Here is a 16,961-nt window from a genome sequence, read left to right as displayed (position 1 = left end):
TCCCCCACTTCAAGGCTATAGCTTGCTGTCACCAATGCTGTATACGAAGATTTTGCTCTGCTACGATACTGGGACTTGCCTACGCTCATCTTATCAACTTTCTTCCTGAAAGGTAGATAGATGAGTTTGGATTTGCATCCACTCTCTGCTATTGGCTTAGTCAATGCCAAATGATGCAACAAAAAAACAGTCTAGATTCTGTGCATCTTAGCACAGAATTGAAAACCCTTACTGGTGCTGGGAGTGCGATTAATTTTTTCCTAGGGAACTGAAAAGAGGAATGAGAGAAAGTAGTGTAAATTGAACAAGGGAAAAACAACATGGGCACAAAATAAACTGTTCAAAAGAAGGTAGTTTTAGCAGTAAATTTTGCATCTGAGTAGCTTTGGTTCCTGCTGATAGTTTCGGTGTGTTGAGGGGTTTTATTGTTTTTCTATTGCTGGTGTTGCATTTTAAGCTTTGTATGGCAAATACATTTACTTTCTCTACTGCAGCTGACCTGTCTTCACTGTTCCCATTTCATTTATTGGTAGCTGTGGTTAATGCAACTGCATTATGTAACAAGGGTGGGAGTGTTTGGGGTGAAAGTTGTGTTTCTGATGGGTTTTAGTGTTTTTCATTTTATTTATTTTAATTAAAGTCACTTAACTTGGCAGCATGAAAGTAGAAGCTAGTAACACTGTTGTTGCAAACTAAAATGAGCCCTGCCTCTGAGTAGCCATCCACACAAAATCTTTAATCCAGGCAAAACAAAGGCATGATGCACTGTGATCAGAAGACTTCATATGTTCAGATAGTCTCTGCTCGTAAAAACAATGTTTGGTTTAATTAATAATGCATATTTAGACACTTAAGTGTCAAAATACAATGTAATGGTTGATGTTTCTGAGAAGTATGTGTATCCATTGCTTTCTTTTGCCTTAAGGCTGCAAGAATCCAGTTCTGCTGGCTCTTAGATGCCTTAATACATTAAGTTGAGAGACAAATATTTTGATTTACCAGTATAAACCCATAGTTAAAAAAGCAAATACAGTCTCCCCCATTAAAAGTAGAAAAGACTACTGCTTCTGATAGCAATTGCATACACAATGCATGATACATGTGCATTTTCAACACAGACAGCAAACAAAATCACAAATATAGGTTAATGTTGCAACTACCAAAATACCAGTTGATTTTTTTTTCATTAAAACAGTTTTAAAAAGATATAATAAGAAAAGCAAGGCAAACTACTACCCACTAACCTGTGCCCTTCATGACAGCCTGTATTTTAGTCCATTGCATTGACCCTCTCTTCCCCCAAAAATGCTGAATCCTCCATAGTAGTTGCTCAGAATTGCTGATCCCAGTTCTGTGATGTGGGTTAAGGCAGACTGGTGTGTTCTGTTTCACATGATGCCATGCTCCAAACAAGAAAAGGATGACACATGAGTAGTATTACATGATCATAAACATAACATCTGCTTTTTAAAAAATATGTAGATCGTAACAAAACATTATTCAGCATACGTTTCTAGAGGTGGCAGTTTCCTTACTGATTGCTTTCAATAGACTGGACTTCTGTATTTCCTTGTTTTCAGCATTGGTGGTGGTAGGTACCTTGCAAAGTCTTTATTAGCCATCAGTTTGATGAGGATGTACAGATGTCCTGTTTGCAAAAGTCTAAAATGCCTACAAACCAGTAAGAAAACACATACTTAAAAATGCTGTGGATATTACAACTTCTCCAGCTACTATTCACTAGAACAGAACAGATGTGAAATTTCCTTTTTGAATTTCAGTTCTTTAACAACTTCTAGATATGCAGATGTCTAATTCACTGTATAAGCTTTATTTATTTCAGTACAGATTTTCAGATCCCAAAACAGCTTGACCCTGACTTACAGGTAGGGTCAGTTTTAGTGATAGCTAAATGCACACTTCACACAGGAAAATAATGAAAAAGCTGTCCATAAGTATGTAAAGGTTTTGATATTGAGTTCTTTAGAGTGCTTTTTAGTGCACTCTTTAAAACTGAAATTATTTAGCTTACTTTTAGGTTAATTTAAGAGTTAATTATAAGAATTCTTATCTTTTTCCCAAGCTTGCCATACCCAAATGAACATTATATTCCCTTATCCCAACGCTGATCATTGGAGAAGAAGGGAAAAAAAATCATTGGGAGTAACACAATCTTACATCAGTAGCCTTGTATTTGCTCTAACGCGTACTGTTTATTCTATTCCTGCAGAGCTCCAGTTTCAGTGCTTATGAATGGGGGTGGTAAGAGGCTCTAAAGGAGCTCCAAACGCTGTACTACTTTTACTAACAGGCTTATGTGGAACGTACCTCTCTGTTCAAAGTAAACAAAAGGGCAATATCTATGCACAGAAGATCTCCTGCTTTGCACTTTTGTCTCAGAATGAAGAACTAGACTTTACCTGCAGGTGTACAATTAAACACCGATTCTGCCAGTTGAAAGAAAGGCACTCCAAGGATTTCCTGGTAGCTCATGTGACTTGCACCAACAAGGTACTGAGTAGTATCTTTGAAAAGCAGATCACTTTCGCCATACTTCTGTGACTCAAAAAGATGGAATTCAGAATCCAGCTTTGTTCCCAAAAATTCCTAAACAGAAAATAAATAAGTTCTGCAAATTGGATTATAAATAACAAGGTTAAGGCCATCAGTTTTATAGCAGAATCTAGAGAAAAAAAAATACTTTCACCTAGCGCTATTCATTAGTAATTCAAAAAGATGCATTTCTGTAGTGGCTTATTTGTCAGCAAAAGTATGATTATTTCAGAATGGCAACTGGTGTCCTTTAGAGAATAAATATTTATTTTCTCAATCTTCTGTGAAAATTTTTAATTATTTCATATCAGACCTGAAGACACTATATATTTAGTAATATAAAGCTCTTGATGTTGAAAAGGTTTTCAGAAGTTGCACATAATAAGTGATAAACTAACTTTTTCCCCATTACCTGCCTTACCTGGGATTTCATTAGGAAGTCATAGATTTTAGTGACAGTGACTGGCCGAGTCATGACTGTGCTTGGAGGAATAGGGCCAAGGTTGCAGCCTGCCCATTCTGTGACTGCAGCACGAGTTCCATCCGGACACAAGAGTTCAAAGTCAATAGGGGTATAACCTTTTGCCCAGCCAGAGCTATCCAGATCTGAAAAGAAGATGAAAGAAAATATTTTTTCATATTCTTAATTAATTTATTTTTTTTTCATTTTCAAATGAAATAAAATCATTTTGAAAAACAAAAGCAGGAGACTGTGAATCTCACACAGTTTTGAAAATTTAGAGGAAGAAGTTGAGTGAATATATTCACAAATATGCAGCGTGCTACACATTCATTTATTGAGAGTGCATAAGGAACAGCTCAGTGTTTTCACTGAGGAAACAGGTCAGAGAACTGAAGCTGCACTTATCTTATAAAAACTAGAGTAAAATCAAGGCGTACAAACAGTTCATCATGCTTCATTTTCATCTGTAATCAGATCACTTCCTGAAAACAAAGCAATTTGGCCTTCATGTCTTTGCTTCACAAAATAAACTGTCCATTGCTTCATGAACACCTGTACATTTCCAGGTTCTTATTCCTCTGCTTGATTTTAGAGAGATTTCTCTCCTAGAAGGGTCTCTTCTCCCACTACTGAAATTGCTTGAAGTTGAATTTCAGTGTATTTTATCAGGCTGAATAAAACAGGCATTCCCTTTATTCCCACCTCTTTGAAAAGCAGCACATTTTGGCTGTTAGACCAGTAGGAGTAATTTAAGAGACCGGAAGGATTTCAGCTACTGTAACCAAAACCACCTTCATTAACAAAATCCAGTAGCTAGACCGTTGCAGAGAGTTTTATATATATAAAAATATATATAAATAAAACTATAAATATAAAATATAGATAAAAATATATTTTATATATATATATATATATATATAACTATATTTATAGTTTTATATTTACAATATAGCTTTAGAAACTGAAAGACAAAACAGTTTGCTGTATTTTTACCTACTAAGCTATCTGGACTGTTTATTCCATAACTGCCTGTGAAACAACATGAGGAAGTTACCATGTCACAATGAAGTTGTAGAACATCTCTCAGCACAAATAGCCCATGGTATCTCCCTATTTGCTATTTTCATTCTTGAGAATGACTACAAACAATGGGTACACACACTGTAGATGCCTATGGATGAAGATCTGGTAGGAACAATCACTTACTTTTTAAAGCTTTGAGTTTTCCAAAAACTAGTGCAGACTTCAAGGATGATTTCCTCTCCCACCCCCAACACACACCTTGATCTCTGCACTCAATGATTCCTCCTCTTTCCTCTCTGAAACAGAACGCTACCTGAATTTTGAGCTTTACTGCAACATGTACAGGCAAGAAAGTTCTTGCAATTTTCCAGTTACAAATACAACTTCATGGACCTAGATTAAAACTGTAAAAACTGATTGGGAGTCAGTCACAGCATAGGAAGTAATTAACGCTAATGAACATTCTCAAATGACAAGAGAATATCTGCATCTCACTCTCTATGTTCCGGAGTAGGTTTGAGTGCTCCAGAAAAGCTACGTCTCCAAAGCTTCTTCCACTGGGATTGCCAACTAAGCACCTAGTGCAGGGAAAAGAAAAAAAAAAAGTTATCAGAGACAGCCATTACAAGATACCTTAAATCTTTGGAAGCAGTGTCTTGCTCTGGAAATGGTGTCATGACTGTTTTAAAATCACAAGCCATAGAAACTACAGCCAAAACAAAATATATGCTAGCCATACTGATACAGACATTTGCTAATAAAAAAATAATTAAAAAAAAAAAATCCAAAGAAAACCACCAGCAAAATAATAAGCCATTTCTGGCTATTTCTCTGCCTTTCTTATTCAGAAGAAGAGGGTTACCTGAGAGCTCCCATATTGCCGTAGTAACGTTCGTTGTGACTTGCAGTGCATCTGCTAGATACTCGAGCTCCTTCCACCTCACTGTCTCCAACACATACTTTGCACAGGTTTCCATCTGCTCCTGGCATGCAGCCCTTCCAAAAGTAATTCTGGTAAGCTGAATAGAGAAAATTTAGGTGAGATTAGGGCAAGGTATTCCAAAGCCTCTTCTTCCATGGAGGAAAAAAAAAAAAAAAAAAAAAGGAATTGGATTCCAACCTAGTAACTGGTAAGAGGAGGCCTAAATAGTATGAAAAATCACACACACAACAGGAACTGCTTCAACACCTTCTGAGAGTGCAGTCATCACTTGCTGGCCAAATCCCTAATTACGTTTTTCTTGGGTAAAGTGGCAAAATATTAGAACTAAGCAACCCAAGAAAGCAAAAGAAGCTGTGGAGTAAGAGGCTGTTAACTAGATTGTACTGGAGGTGGCAACATTCCTATTCATACTTAACTCTTGGAAGCATTAATTAGCAACTTGAAGAACAGCACATTTTTCCTGTAACTTGAAGGACAGAGAGAGGAGACCACGATCCTGCAGGTTTTGGAGCACCTACATGGATAATCAAAGTTGAGCACAAGACAGGAGGATCAAGACACAAGGCAGTGTGTTAAAAGCACAAGGGGAAGAAGAGTTTCTATTAGAACTGAATTCGGTACCATTAAGATAAACCTAATCCATAACTTTTTATATCCAAAACACAGACAAACCCACCTGAGTTAGTCAACCAGATGATTTAATCAAAAGAGTCGAAGAAACTGACTGGCTTTCATCAGACAGACACAGTGAGCTCTAGGGGTATCTGTTGATTATTCTCCCTTTTTGCATGTAGACATTGATACAACTATTATTTATGGTGCATCACTTTCTAAGGAATATCACATTGTCTAAGAGATATCCACTACTAAAGAGCTCTGTACAAGAACACTTCAGAGCAAGGATCTTCAGTGATATGCAAGAACAAATCTTCTCTGTCGTCATGGACCCATTTCCTTTTTACTCCCAACTTTTGGGTTTCAGACTTCCCTGGTCTACTCAACAGATACACCAGAGCAGCCAGAGCAGCCCTTACCAGACCCAATGTCACAGCTCTCAGTAACATTCTCCAGAGCTCCCACTGTGTATCTGGAAAGAAGTAACCATCCTCCAGGACTATACATGTGACTGTGGCATGATCTCCTTCCCCGAAGGTTATGGATGTTAATCTGTTTGGCATTTTTCTTAGCTAGGGCTACAGCATAAACAGGTGACAGCGCTGTAAAACAATGACAGCAACAAGTTATATGAAGGCAATGAAGTATTCCAGGAAAGTAGACACCCCCTGAACCCCATCTTCCCTTCCTCATTCTGCTGTGTTATTTTCACTTAATGGTAGATCATCTGCATTCTTTGCTTAGCCACAGATCTCTTGCTCTGCTAACCCTGCATTGTATGTAAAGCTCCTACTGAACATGCAAAGCAATTTATTTCCCAAATGAACAAGCAAATACATTCCAACATAATTCCTACAGGGAGCCTCATGAAAATTGAAACCTTTCATCTTCCTAAAGTCCTCACATTACCTTTGGGCTTCAGATGAAATTTCCTCATTTCCTCTGTGCTCTCAGCAGCTGGGCCACACCTCTGCCCTACAGAGGGGAGACAACCATTAAGGATCTTGTGACTGCTGACATTCCTATTGCATGACAGCACACCACGAAAAAGCTTTATAACCTTGCAATCTTCTTGAACCACATCAGCATCTCTGCCCCTTTTATAGAAGAAATATAAAACCAGACCAAACACTACAGCCAGTTAGTGGAAGAGCTGGGTAAGGTACCTGGATGTGTGTACTGATTCCTGCTTTCATCATAAACCATCACAAATTGTTGAAATTTAACTATATTTTTATGGTGCTTTTTTGATTTGTACCCTTCTTGCTAAGGTCACACAAGAACTTACCATAACATTCTGCAGCCACAGGCACCAGTCCACATCTCCCTGCAATGTAGACATGTGTCGCATCCAGGGTAACTGCATCAGCCTCACTACTCTGCCAACAGCATTACAGAAAATAACACAAACAGGACTTGCACGATTTGTGTAAACAGGCAGCTGCACTTCCCCACTGTCTGGAAATTCCCCTGCATAATTTCCCTCTCCTTCCCACTGGTGCCTCTAGTGTACAAGCATTTTTTCCTCTTGCTCAGCTTAAACAAGGACATACATACCCTGTGTGGCCTTGTCACATACTCTGACCAGAGAATCTCTCCTACCTTGATCATTTCAATGCAGTTGGTCATGGAAGTTGCCTGCACACAGACTAACGGGTCAGATTTGATGCTCAGTGCCCACTCCTCACATTTGCGAAGCTCAGCATCGCTGATGCAGCACCAGCGCACAACACTGTTGTCCAAAGAGCTCCCTGCATTAGAAGGAAGGAGCGCAACGAGATCATGTCAACCATACACCAGTGTGATCTTCATTGAGGAGATATTTTTGTCTATTCACTTGTACCTGGCAGGGAGGAATAACATAGAAAGACAACCTTTTCTTCCCTTTCTTTAGGTACAATCCTCCAAAAGGTTTCTTACCTTCATGGCCTAATCCCTTAAGGAGGGCTACATAATCCAGGCCAAGGACATAGGCAATTTCTAGCTGCTCCTCAAGAAGTTGCAGGTGCTGAGTGTCATCCCGAAAGAGCAGGTTCCTTCCCCCAAATGTTGATGAACTGAAGAGTTCAAATCTGGCTCTTTCCTTTCCTTTTGGACCAAAGAGGCGCTAGGACAAGAACAACACTTAATTGCAGAAAATAAACTCATCCTTTCAGTGACAGGAAGCCTCATCCCCCCGTCCCTTCATACCAATGGTTTGTAACATAGCACTCAGGGTTCTAATATCAAGCACACTGGGACAAAGCCCACAGGTTACCACAGTAGGTGGATGGTTACTGTCCTTAAAAGCATTATATGGCCTGCGACTCGCTTCTTTTCAATAATTTTGTCTTTCCCATCTTACTTATTCAGATGTGTTAGGCTGTGCTCAATGTCTTCTTCCCTAGAAGGGCAACTAACGCAGTGTGGCTGAGTGGAAAACCTTTCTGATAGATAAGTACAGTAATGGGGTGCAATATACCTTGCGTTTTGTGCTCAGAAAGTAGAAATATAAAATGAAATACGAAAAGTAGATTCGTTTAGATTGATGGTACTGGAAGAGAAGAACGTACTGAGAAATATACTGGGAACATTGCTGCACAGCTACTGTTGCATATGATATGTAACAGTACATATGCTAAGATATGTGTTAATAAGTCCACTGAAAAAAGATATATGAAGATCTCTAAACAAATGAGATTTTGTACTCCAACTATCTGCTAGAGTTTGCACGACAGCACAAATCAGCCCACTGGGTTGAATTATCCACTGTCTGTTGGACCATTTTAAGTGCATTTTAAATACTTTAAATAGTACACATTTCAAGTTCAAGTCCAAATAGGTGAGAGAGAGAGAGAGAGAGAGAAAGAAACAAAGGTGAACCCTGCTTGAACTTGTGCATTGCCCTCTGCTGCATAATTTACCTGAGTTCCAGAGCAGTATGAAAATCATGAGCTATTTTGCATTTTGTCTGTTAAGGCATCTTCCCCTTTTTTTACTTATTTATTCACAGCCTTCTACAGAAGAATACTTTAGAGAAAAGTAAGACATTACTCCACAAGTCAGTAAAGGATTCTTCCCCAGAACAACCAATTTTGAATGCTTTGTTCATGCTAACTATAAATTCATTGAGAAAGAAGGCAAACTGGACAGAGATCTCCACACAAAGCTGGAATAAAATCCTTAGTACAGCGATATATAGCTTATAATATCCACTCACTTGGATCATGGTCAGAAATTTGTTGGTGATCTTCTGGAAGTTGCGGCGAGTGATGATGCCACGGCCAGGCCCCCTGCCCAAGTTACAGGTGCTGTATTCGCTCAGCTCAGCTGTAGTCCCATCTGGACATAGGAGTTCATATTCCTGTTGTTCTGAATCTAAAACAACAGGACATTCATGAATCTATGAAGTGAGACGTGGCTTTGCAGCAGCCACAGAGATGAAAGGTAAATGTTTTTTCAGAGGAGTTTGCTCAAAGATTATGCTAGCAGCAGTGTACCAAGCACACTTGAAAAGATGTCTTCAACATGTTCTTCTCTAATCAGAGAGAGCAACCTCATGTAGAGTTACTCCAAAATACTCTTAAAACTGTAGCTCTCTAAACATGTTTGTTTAAAGATACTCTTCTGCAACTAAAATCGCCAATTGCATTCCAAAATGTAGATACAGAGCTTGACTGAGTTGAAAAAATATAAAATATGAGTATATGGGAACTTTCTATTCCAGCACCTCAAAACACTGAGAGTTAAAACGAATTTTAACAGTTAGTAAAAATCAAACAGCAGCTGCATCAGAGACTTTAGGCTAAAGAAATCACCTGCATAAAAATGTTTGTCCCTATTCTATGTCTGCTCCCATTCTACAAATCTGTGAGCAGTCATTGCTTGTTCACTTAGTCTCCTTTTCCATTTCCCTCTCAAAATACCACAGCACTGCTTGCAAAGACTGAATTTTCCCAGAAACAATACAAATACAGGCACATCCCCCAAATCCCAAGATAGGAAATAGCATGGCCAAAGGTTAAAAGGAATCTGATTTTTTAAGTTTACCTGTAGCTCTCATAATTGTTAGATGATCTATAAAGGCAACATCTGCTACTCCATTCTTCAAGCACCTGCAGGAAGACAAATGCCACCCTATTAACATGTCACCTCACTTCCCCCACCCTTACCAGTTCTTTTTCCCCAAACGTAAATTCAGTATAAGTGACAGAGAGCTTACCTGAAGGCTCCCTCAGAGTCATAGAAAGGTTCATCGCTGCTTGTCTCACAGAAGTGGTTCTTGTCTCTGACAAAGGATTTTTGTCCTTGGCAGAGAGCACACAGTTGAGGAGCAGCAACACCAACCCCAGGGATGCAACTTGCATTGAAATACTCGCTGATTACTGCAGATGTAGGGAAAAAAAATCAAATAAGAAAAAATAAAAAAGAAAAGGGGCCAAACATATCATAGATCTAATTAAGACTGTGCTGCTTTAAAATAAATTTCTCTTCAGGAAATGTGGCATCATTGCCTAGACTTCAAATTTTAAACATTTGCTGGAAACAGAGTGATCAAATTTTGCTTGTTTGAAACCATCTTTGTGCCAGCTAGGTATTGTAAAGCGTTGTTCCCTGTTGTAAACAGAACAAAGACTTCCTGTTTTGGTAACATTTTCTGCCATTCTGAGAGATTACTAGAAAGAGTTCTGAAGAAAGCTAAGAGCTAGTTTCACAAACACTCCAAGAGTTTATCTCATCAACAAAACCCTGAAGTTTCTACATAGCCCGGTTCATGCCACATCTGCATCCATTTCAGTCACTCTTGCTGATGGCAAGGACAAAGCTACAGCTCCTGTCACCCACCTTGGCTCAGAGGTTGTGCATCATCCCAGGAAAGATCATTTCTTGCAAGTAGAAAGCCAAGTGGAATATTCCAGCCTGATGTCCATCTGGCTCCATTGTGGCAGCTGCGCACACCTCGTAGCCTCTGGATATCCAAAGTTCCTCGCTTGGCAACAGCCACAGCAAAAACACAATTTCCTGTGTTAGGACAAAATATGTAACAGGAATAACTAAAATCCCAATTCTGCTTCCATCTGTGCACAGATGTTCAGTTACCTCTCCAAACATGGCAAAAGAAAAAAAAATCTTAAGCATATGAAATACAGGAACTCATACCAAAAACTTGACTGTGTACTGGCTAGATGGCACTTTGATAAACCCAGCAATGCCAGTGATGTGCAAAGCAAGAATGTAAAAATCTGGTTTAAAAGGTTCACAAGATCATCCAGCTCCACCATCCAATGAAAGTTTCTCAGGAATTATGAATGTATCACACAGTTTTAGGTATTATAATAAAAAGAACTCCTGTCTTCTCCTCAGAACGTATTTACCAGACTGAAACATATAATTTCCACTATGATTTCATGGTTCTTCAGCCAAAATAAAACTCATTTCAGTTCTCATACTGTCCCCTTCTTAGTCTCTTCCTACATCCATCTGTAATTTGGCTTCTCTCTGAGTCATGTCCCTCAATTTATTTTCTACTGTATGCTTGATTTTGGCTCTCACTTATTTATTCTCGCTTTATAAATCAGTCAATGCACAGAATGCTCAGCTGTACAAAAATGAAGAGGAATCTTAATATGACAAGACTCACCACCTTGTCTCTTTATGGTGAGGAGGTGAGAATGAACTAATGACAGAAAGTGGTCTCTTAAAGAACCACTAATAAACATTCAGTCACACAAACAAAGACCATGGTATAAGAATTAATGTGGATGGAATAAAACCCTACTTATTTCCTATGAGATGTAGAATTCCAGAATACCAGTGCTGTGGGCAGGGGTAGATACAGACAGTTTGTTGTTGATACAACGGTACTACAAGCAGAAAGGCTACTAGATACAAAGCACCACTGATATTTCATTCATCATTATGTGTTTTATATATAATGATCTAAGGTGTACGTCATTAGTCACCTCCTTACTCCCATAAGTAAACAACATGTATAGACTTTTTTTCCAGTAATTCTTGAGAAGCTTTGCCTTTCACTGCACAGCAATTCATTAGCCAAATCAGAAGTACAGCTTATTCTTCTGCTTTGTGAACCTACCTTGGTCATAGATCTCCTTTGCCACCACTGTCAAACCGTATAGCTTTACAGCAGAGTAAACATCTCCTGCATCCAAGGTGGCAGCATCTGCTTTATTCACCTTAAAAACAAGAGCAAAACCCCAAAATGAGTGTGTTTACAGAGCAACAAACAGAGCAGCTTTTCAGGCAGGAACTCTGCTCTTGAAGACATTGACACTTACAAGCATTTGCTTTGTTTTTAATTGAATCCCTGCTACTAAGCATAGTGAAATGTTAGCAATTAAGGCTGTTTCCTTTAAAAAAAAAAACAAAAACTGTTCTTTTCCAGTAACATCCTTTCTTGACTCATCTTTAATCTTCCCATTCAAAACAAACAAACAAACAAAAACACTAAACTAAAAACAACCAAACAAAAAAGAAACACAATTCTGATGCCAACTGAAGGAAAAGGCAATCCCTTTTTCCTCCTACAGTTCCCCCAAAACCTCAAAACCTTCTCAGATCTCTTCTGGCTGTAATAACCATCTGAAAATAGAACTGAAGCCTATTAACAAGAGTCACAGGACTGAATGAAAACATGAACTAAATGATTCCCTGAACAAACAAAGCTTTTCTGTGTTTTGTTTTCCGGGTCAGATATGGACTCCATTGAAACAACTAGAACTGAATGAAAATAGAAACTGAAATTCTCTATCCCAATCAAATTTTAGACACACTAGCGGAATTATTTAACAGCAAACGCTTGTCTTTCTTTTCCATCAGTGATTTATTTTTCAAAGCATACAGCATTATGGAAATGTCATTTCAGTACTAATGTAGAGCTTATACCTACAAATGGCCTGATGTCTAATTTTACTCAAATTGAGGATTTTCATACATTAAAAAAAAAAAAAAAAATCTTTTGCCCTTTACTACAGGAAAGATATACTTGGAGTTAAAAACAGAAGGAAAGGAAAGAAAGAAAAAATTATTAATTATAGTCAGAGTAGAACCAAGACCTACAAGCAAAAGACTGCTCTGAGTAGGTTTTAATTTATTAGTTTGGATTTGTCCATTTATTTTCAAGCAGCTTTGTATTTATTTCCTGGAAAATGCAAGGACATTAGCTGAGGTAAAAGAGTATGTCTAGTAGAAAGCTCATGGATTTGAATTCTTACCTCCCAAGCTACCTTGTACTTTGTCATATGTGAGATACCATCATTTCAGTAGCATTTCACTCTCCCATTAACTGTTTTTCAGTTTCTTCTTAAAACTGGATTTGACTCAAAATGCGCTTTAAAAATCTCTGTGTACTTACCCTGATTTTATCAATGCAGTCGTATGTATTGTGGGCTCTGATGCAAGAAATCCTAGCAAATGAGCTGGTGGTAGCAAGGGGCAGCACAGCTGTGAGTGCTTTAGACAGTTCAGCACACTTTCTCTGTTCTAGGTCAGAGAGGGTGCACCATCGAAATTTCTTCCCTGTAGAATAAAAAAAGTCAGTATCTGTAGGACCTAAATGTTTCCTCAGCAATGACAATGAATTTGCTGGACTTCCCTCAAAAGAGAGGTTTAGTTTCCATAACACCCACCCCAAAAGTTAGAAATTAAGGAAAAAATTGTTATTTAGAAGGAAGAATCATGTACTATGCTGAACAGAGTATTGAATAAACATTAACAACGAAATTGTCACAATCCTACTTCTTCCAAGCAGGAAGTTAGTAAGAATTATCTTCATTTCTGGATGTCAAAGAGGTTAAATAACCTGCACAGGAATGCTCTGTAAATTTGTAGCAGAACTGGACTATTCAGTTGTCCAATCTTTTTTCAGGTGAAAACTAAGTAACCAACCAACCAAAAAGGTAGTGATAGCAGAAATAAAGGGTTAGGAAGGTGCAATTAGAAGTGGAGGAGAAAGTGAAACCTTGTTTTCCAGGGGAGGTTGGGTTGGTCTAAACTGATAATGAAGCTGCAATTTAAGGGAGTGCACAAAACAAAACTTTCAACAAAACTTCTTTTGCTTTAGGCTCTAATTTTTCCATCTGGGATGTGCTATGACTTATTTTATATTCTTCCTATTAAATGCCTTCTACTCTAAAATATATTCATATACATCTCAAGAAGACACTGTATTTAAGTAGGAAAAAGTGATTACATACGAAAACAGCCTGCAGTTATGTAACTTGACAGAATCCTGTGCCACATACTTAAAACCAGGACTGAATGCATAGAAGAGACTGCTACTTCTCTAACATTGTTATTTCCAGATGTTTAAGCATTTGGTTTTCTAATAATCTGTTAATATATATATATAAAAGGCTTGGAATAAATAAAATTGAATTGAAAAAATAAAATTGATCATTGAAGTTTTTATTCCTTCAAGCATAACGTCTGACAGTAATTCAGAGTGATTCCATAAAGAACACATTGTAGTTTAAAAGAGAAGCAGCTTAAAATACACTGATTAATTTTGACAGCTCTAATGAGTACGCAGATGTCAACTACTCAAAGGAAATAAATCTTCACTGCATTGCAAAGAAACTAGTGTTCAAACTGCTTCGAGACTAACAGTCACCATCTGCCAACAATCAAACAGTAAAAATACAGTCAAATGGAAATCACAGGCGCAGTTGTAGCTACAACTTCTTTGCACAGAAGAAAACAAAACCAAAGCTTATTTTAGAGTTTGTCTCCTGGTAACTCATCCAGAGGTCACCTTTCTCTTTCCCTCTCTGCATCAACCTTACCTGAAGACAGCAAAGTGAAGATGATTAGGACAATTACGAGAACTGCCTTCATGATTACAGCAATTCTGCAAGGATCCACTCTCTACCCGACACTCTGCCTTCTCATACCAGGAATTCCACAGTGGTGACCAGTGCTTCTGGAAGATAACAAAGAGGGTTTAGGCATCAACAGGGATAAAATGAAATTAAAAAAAATAATACTAAAAACAACAACAAAATCACACAAACCTGTCAGAGATGAGATATCCTTGTATGCAAAGAATAAAGGGACAGTGTCCTATCCATAACCACAGATGGAAAATATCAGTGCATTTCTGCTTTATTATGAACAGACATAGGAGGAAACGCAAGCCTCTGCTTCTGAAGTAAATTGTGCTTTTCCCGTTTCAAGGGACACCAATATGCCTTCAGGAGATAAGCAAGAATTACATCTACCTTACAAAAAGGGTATCTAAAGTTAAGTGAATTGTCCAAACTACCAAGCTTCCCTCTCTATAGAATATTGAGGGGTTCTTCTTTATTCTTTTTTTCTCTGATAAACGTTTATCTACAGATAAATGTTAAACAAAGAGTAAGCCTATGCCCCCCCTAATAATTCAGAATGGAATTGTGATTTTCTCAGTTTTCTTGACTCTCTTCATTTCCGTTCTAGCACAACAGTTTCGTACAAAATGTTTTATTTCCGTTTCCTAACACTTAGGCTAGAGTATTACCTCTTAATTACCCTAAAGCAGCCATGATTAACACAATTAGTTCTATAGCAGGAGAAATATATGTATATATGCTTAAGCAGAAGGGTGCATACTGAATTGATCTGATTAAATATATATATATATATATATATATATATATATATTGCTAATATGCTTTAATCTTTCATGTTCAGGAGATAATTGATCATTCCCAGAGATAATTGATCATTCCCAGAGTTCTGGAGAAAAAAAGCCTTTTTCCTAGCTTTGTTTTCCTTCTTCACCTTATGGACTTAGTACCTTCATGGCTTTGTGTATTTTTGCCAATACTTTTCCCAGATTTCTGTTGTTGCCTTAGTACTGTTCCCTGAGTCCTTATTCCCCACTTGCTTCTTCTGTGTTCATGTACATGGACTCCATTGTTCATCTCTGCTGTTTTGTAAGTTCCCTCACCAGATCTCCAGCATGTGTGGAGATGTTCTTTCCCCTTAATCTGATCACAGAATAAGTTCACATTTCTCACTCCTCCCTGCACTCCCTGAACAAATGTTCTCAAGCCCAAAGACCTCTGTTTTCTCACTTGCTAAAGGAACTCTTTTATTGTCCCACCCTTTGACATGGCACACTTGCACAGGTCTAGCTCAGCTCACAGCCCTCTGGGAAGTATGTTCTATTCCTCAGTGAGTACAGTCTATATCATCTTTTGATATAATATATTAACAAACGTAAACATAACAAAACATCACAATAGAAAAGATCACATGATAGAAGTGATTTTAAAATAGTTATAGGTCCACATATTTACTTATAATGCCAGGAAGAAAGATTAGATCAGGCCAGATCACTAATCAGTTAAGTCCATGTCAATTAAAATACGCTATAAACAAGCACATTTTATTTAACTATACCTCAACCTCTGAATCATTCCTGAATCACCTCTGGGGAAACTTGTCTGTCAGGCCCACCTGCAGGATACAGTTAGACATCAAAGCCAATGGCTTTTGCAATGCCTGTAACAAAACATCTGACAAGATCTATCCCACCTTTTTTGCGGTTGTACTTCCTGCCAATCCTACCATTATGTTAGCTCAGGATATATGTATATCCCAACAACTAAGTCAGCTAACATTATTAGTATTACGTGAAGGGTGCATCTGGCTTTCTGTTTAAACTATACATCTTCTAAAATAACAGTTTTTTCTGTATATGTCTAAGGTATAAGATATGCAAGGGGCAAGCTTCAGCTTATATACATACTTATATATTGTTCAGTTTATAAAGATGCTTATCCTGCTGTTTGTGGTGATATGAAAAAGAAAAAAGCAGTGACATGAAGATTTTGTAGACTTCACGGAGTCCTGGTCAGGAAAACAAATAATGATTAATCACAAACGTAACAGGTCACCTGAGAGGACCATGTCCTAAAGCACCAAGGATGTGGAGACACAATAGCAAGACTCTGGAATTCTTTTCCTACTGATTCACTCTGTGAAACTATCCCCTTCCACCACCGTCAGAAAAAGATAATTACCAACTTCCTAGTAATATTGCACATATGCATCTATCTAGAGATGCATCTGAGGGTGCGGAACCCAGATAATCTTTACAAAATCCCCTCTGTGATGTTACGATATAGGCAAGCAACACCCAAACCTGCACTACCCTGCCCAACATCTCCTCACCTGCAGGACCAGCACTGCCTCCCCTCGCCGAGTAAAACCCCTCTCCTGACATCTCCGCTGCTCCCATGTTCAGGCTCAAGCACTCCCCTACTCCCTCAGCAGCAACCCTGAGGCAGCCGAGCCCCCACAGCCTCACGCTCAGCTCCGTGTGGCACAGCCCCACGCCCAAGCCGTGCCTCCCCTTGAGGAACATCATCCCCACAGTTC

The 16,961-nt window shown here is 38.3% G+C and overlaps 1 protein-coding gene across 1 annotated transcript; it reads right to left on the bottom strand.

Moving 5' to 3' along the window:
* Positions 1–799: 799 nt before the first annotated feature.
* On the bottom strand, positions 800–14,785 carry LOC137865825 (serotransferrin-2-like). Its single transcript, XM_068701323.1, has 18 exons — positions 14,609–14,785; positions 14,381–14,517; positions 12,952–13,115; positions 11,674–11,773; positions 10,422–10,598; positions 9,799–9,961; positions 9,627–9,691; positions 8,797–8,954; positions 7,518–7,704; positions 7,200–7,348; positions 6,886–6,976; positions 6,507–6,572; positions 6,017–6,199; positions 4,902–5,058; positions 4,535–4,617; positions 2,975–3,159; positions 2,421–2,607; positions 800–1,671 (listed from the first exon to the last, which is right to left on the bottom strand). The coding sequence occupies exons 2-18, from the start codon at positions 14,430–14,432 to the stop codon at positions 1,622–1,624; spliced, it is 2,217 nt and encodes a 738-aa protein (XP_068557424.1). The 5' UTR covers positions 14,433–14,517; positions 14,609–14,785; the 3' UTR covers positions 800–1,621.
* Between the last annotated feature and the right edge of the window lie 2,176 nt (positions 14,786–16,961).

The sequence above is a fragment of the Anas acuta genome, chromosome 17 (genome assembly GCF_963932015.1).
Source record: "Anas acuta chromosome 17, bAnaAcu1.1, whole genome shotgun sequence".
Taxonomy (NCBI): domain Eukaryota; kingdom Metazoa; phylum Chordata; class Aves; order Anseriformes; family Anatidae; genus Anas; species Anas acuta.
The sequence above is the reverse complement of the archived record's forward strand: the minus strand, read 5'-3'. Positions and strand labels throughout refer to the sequence as shown.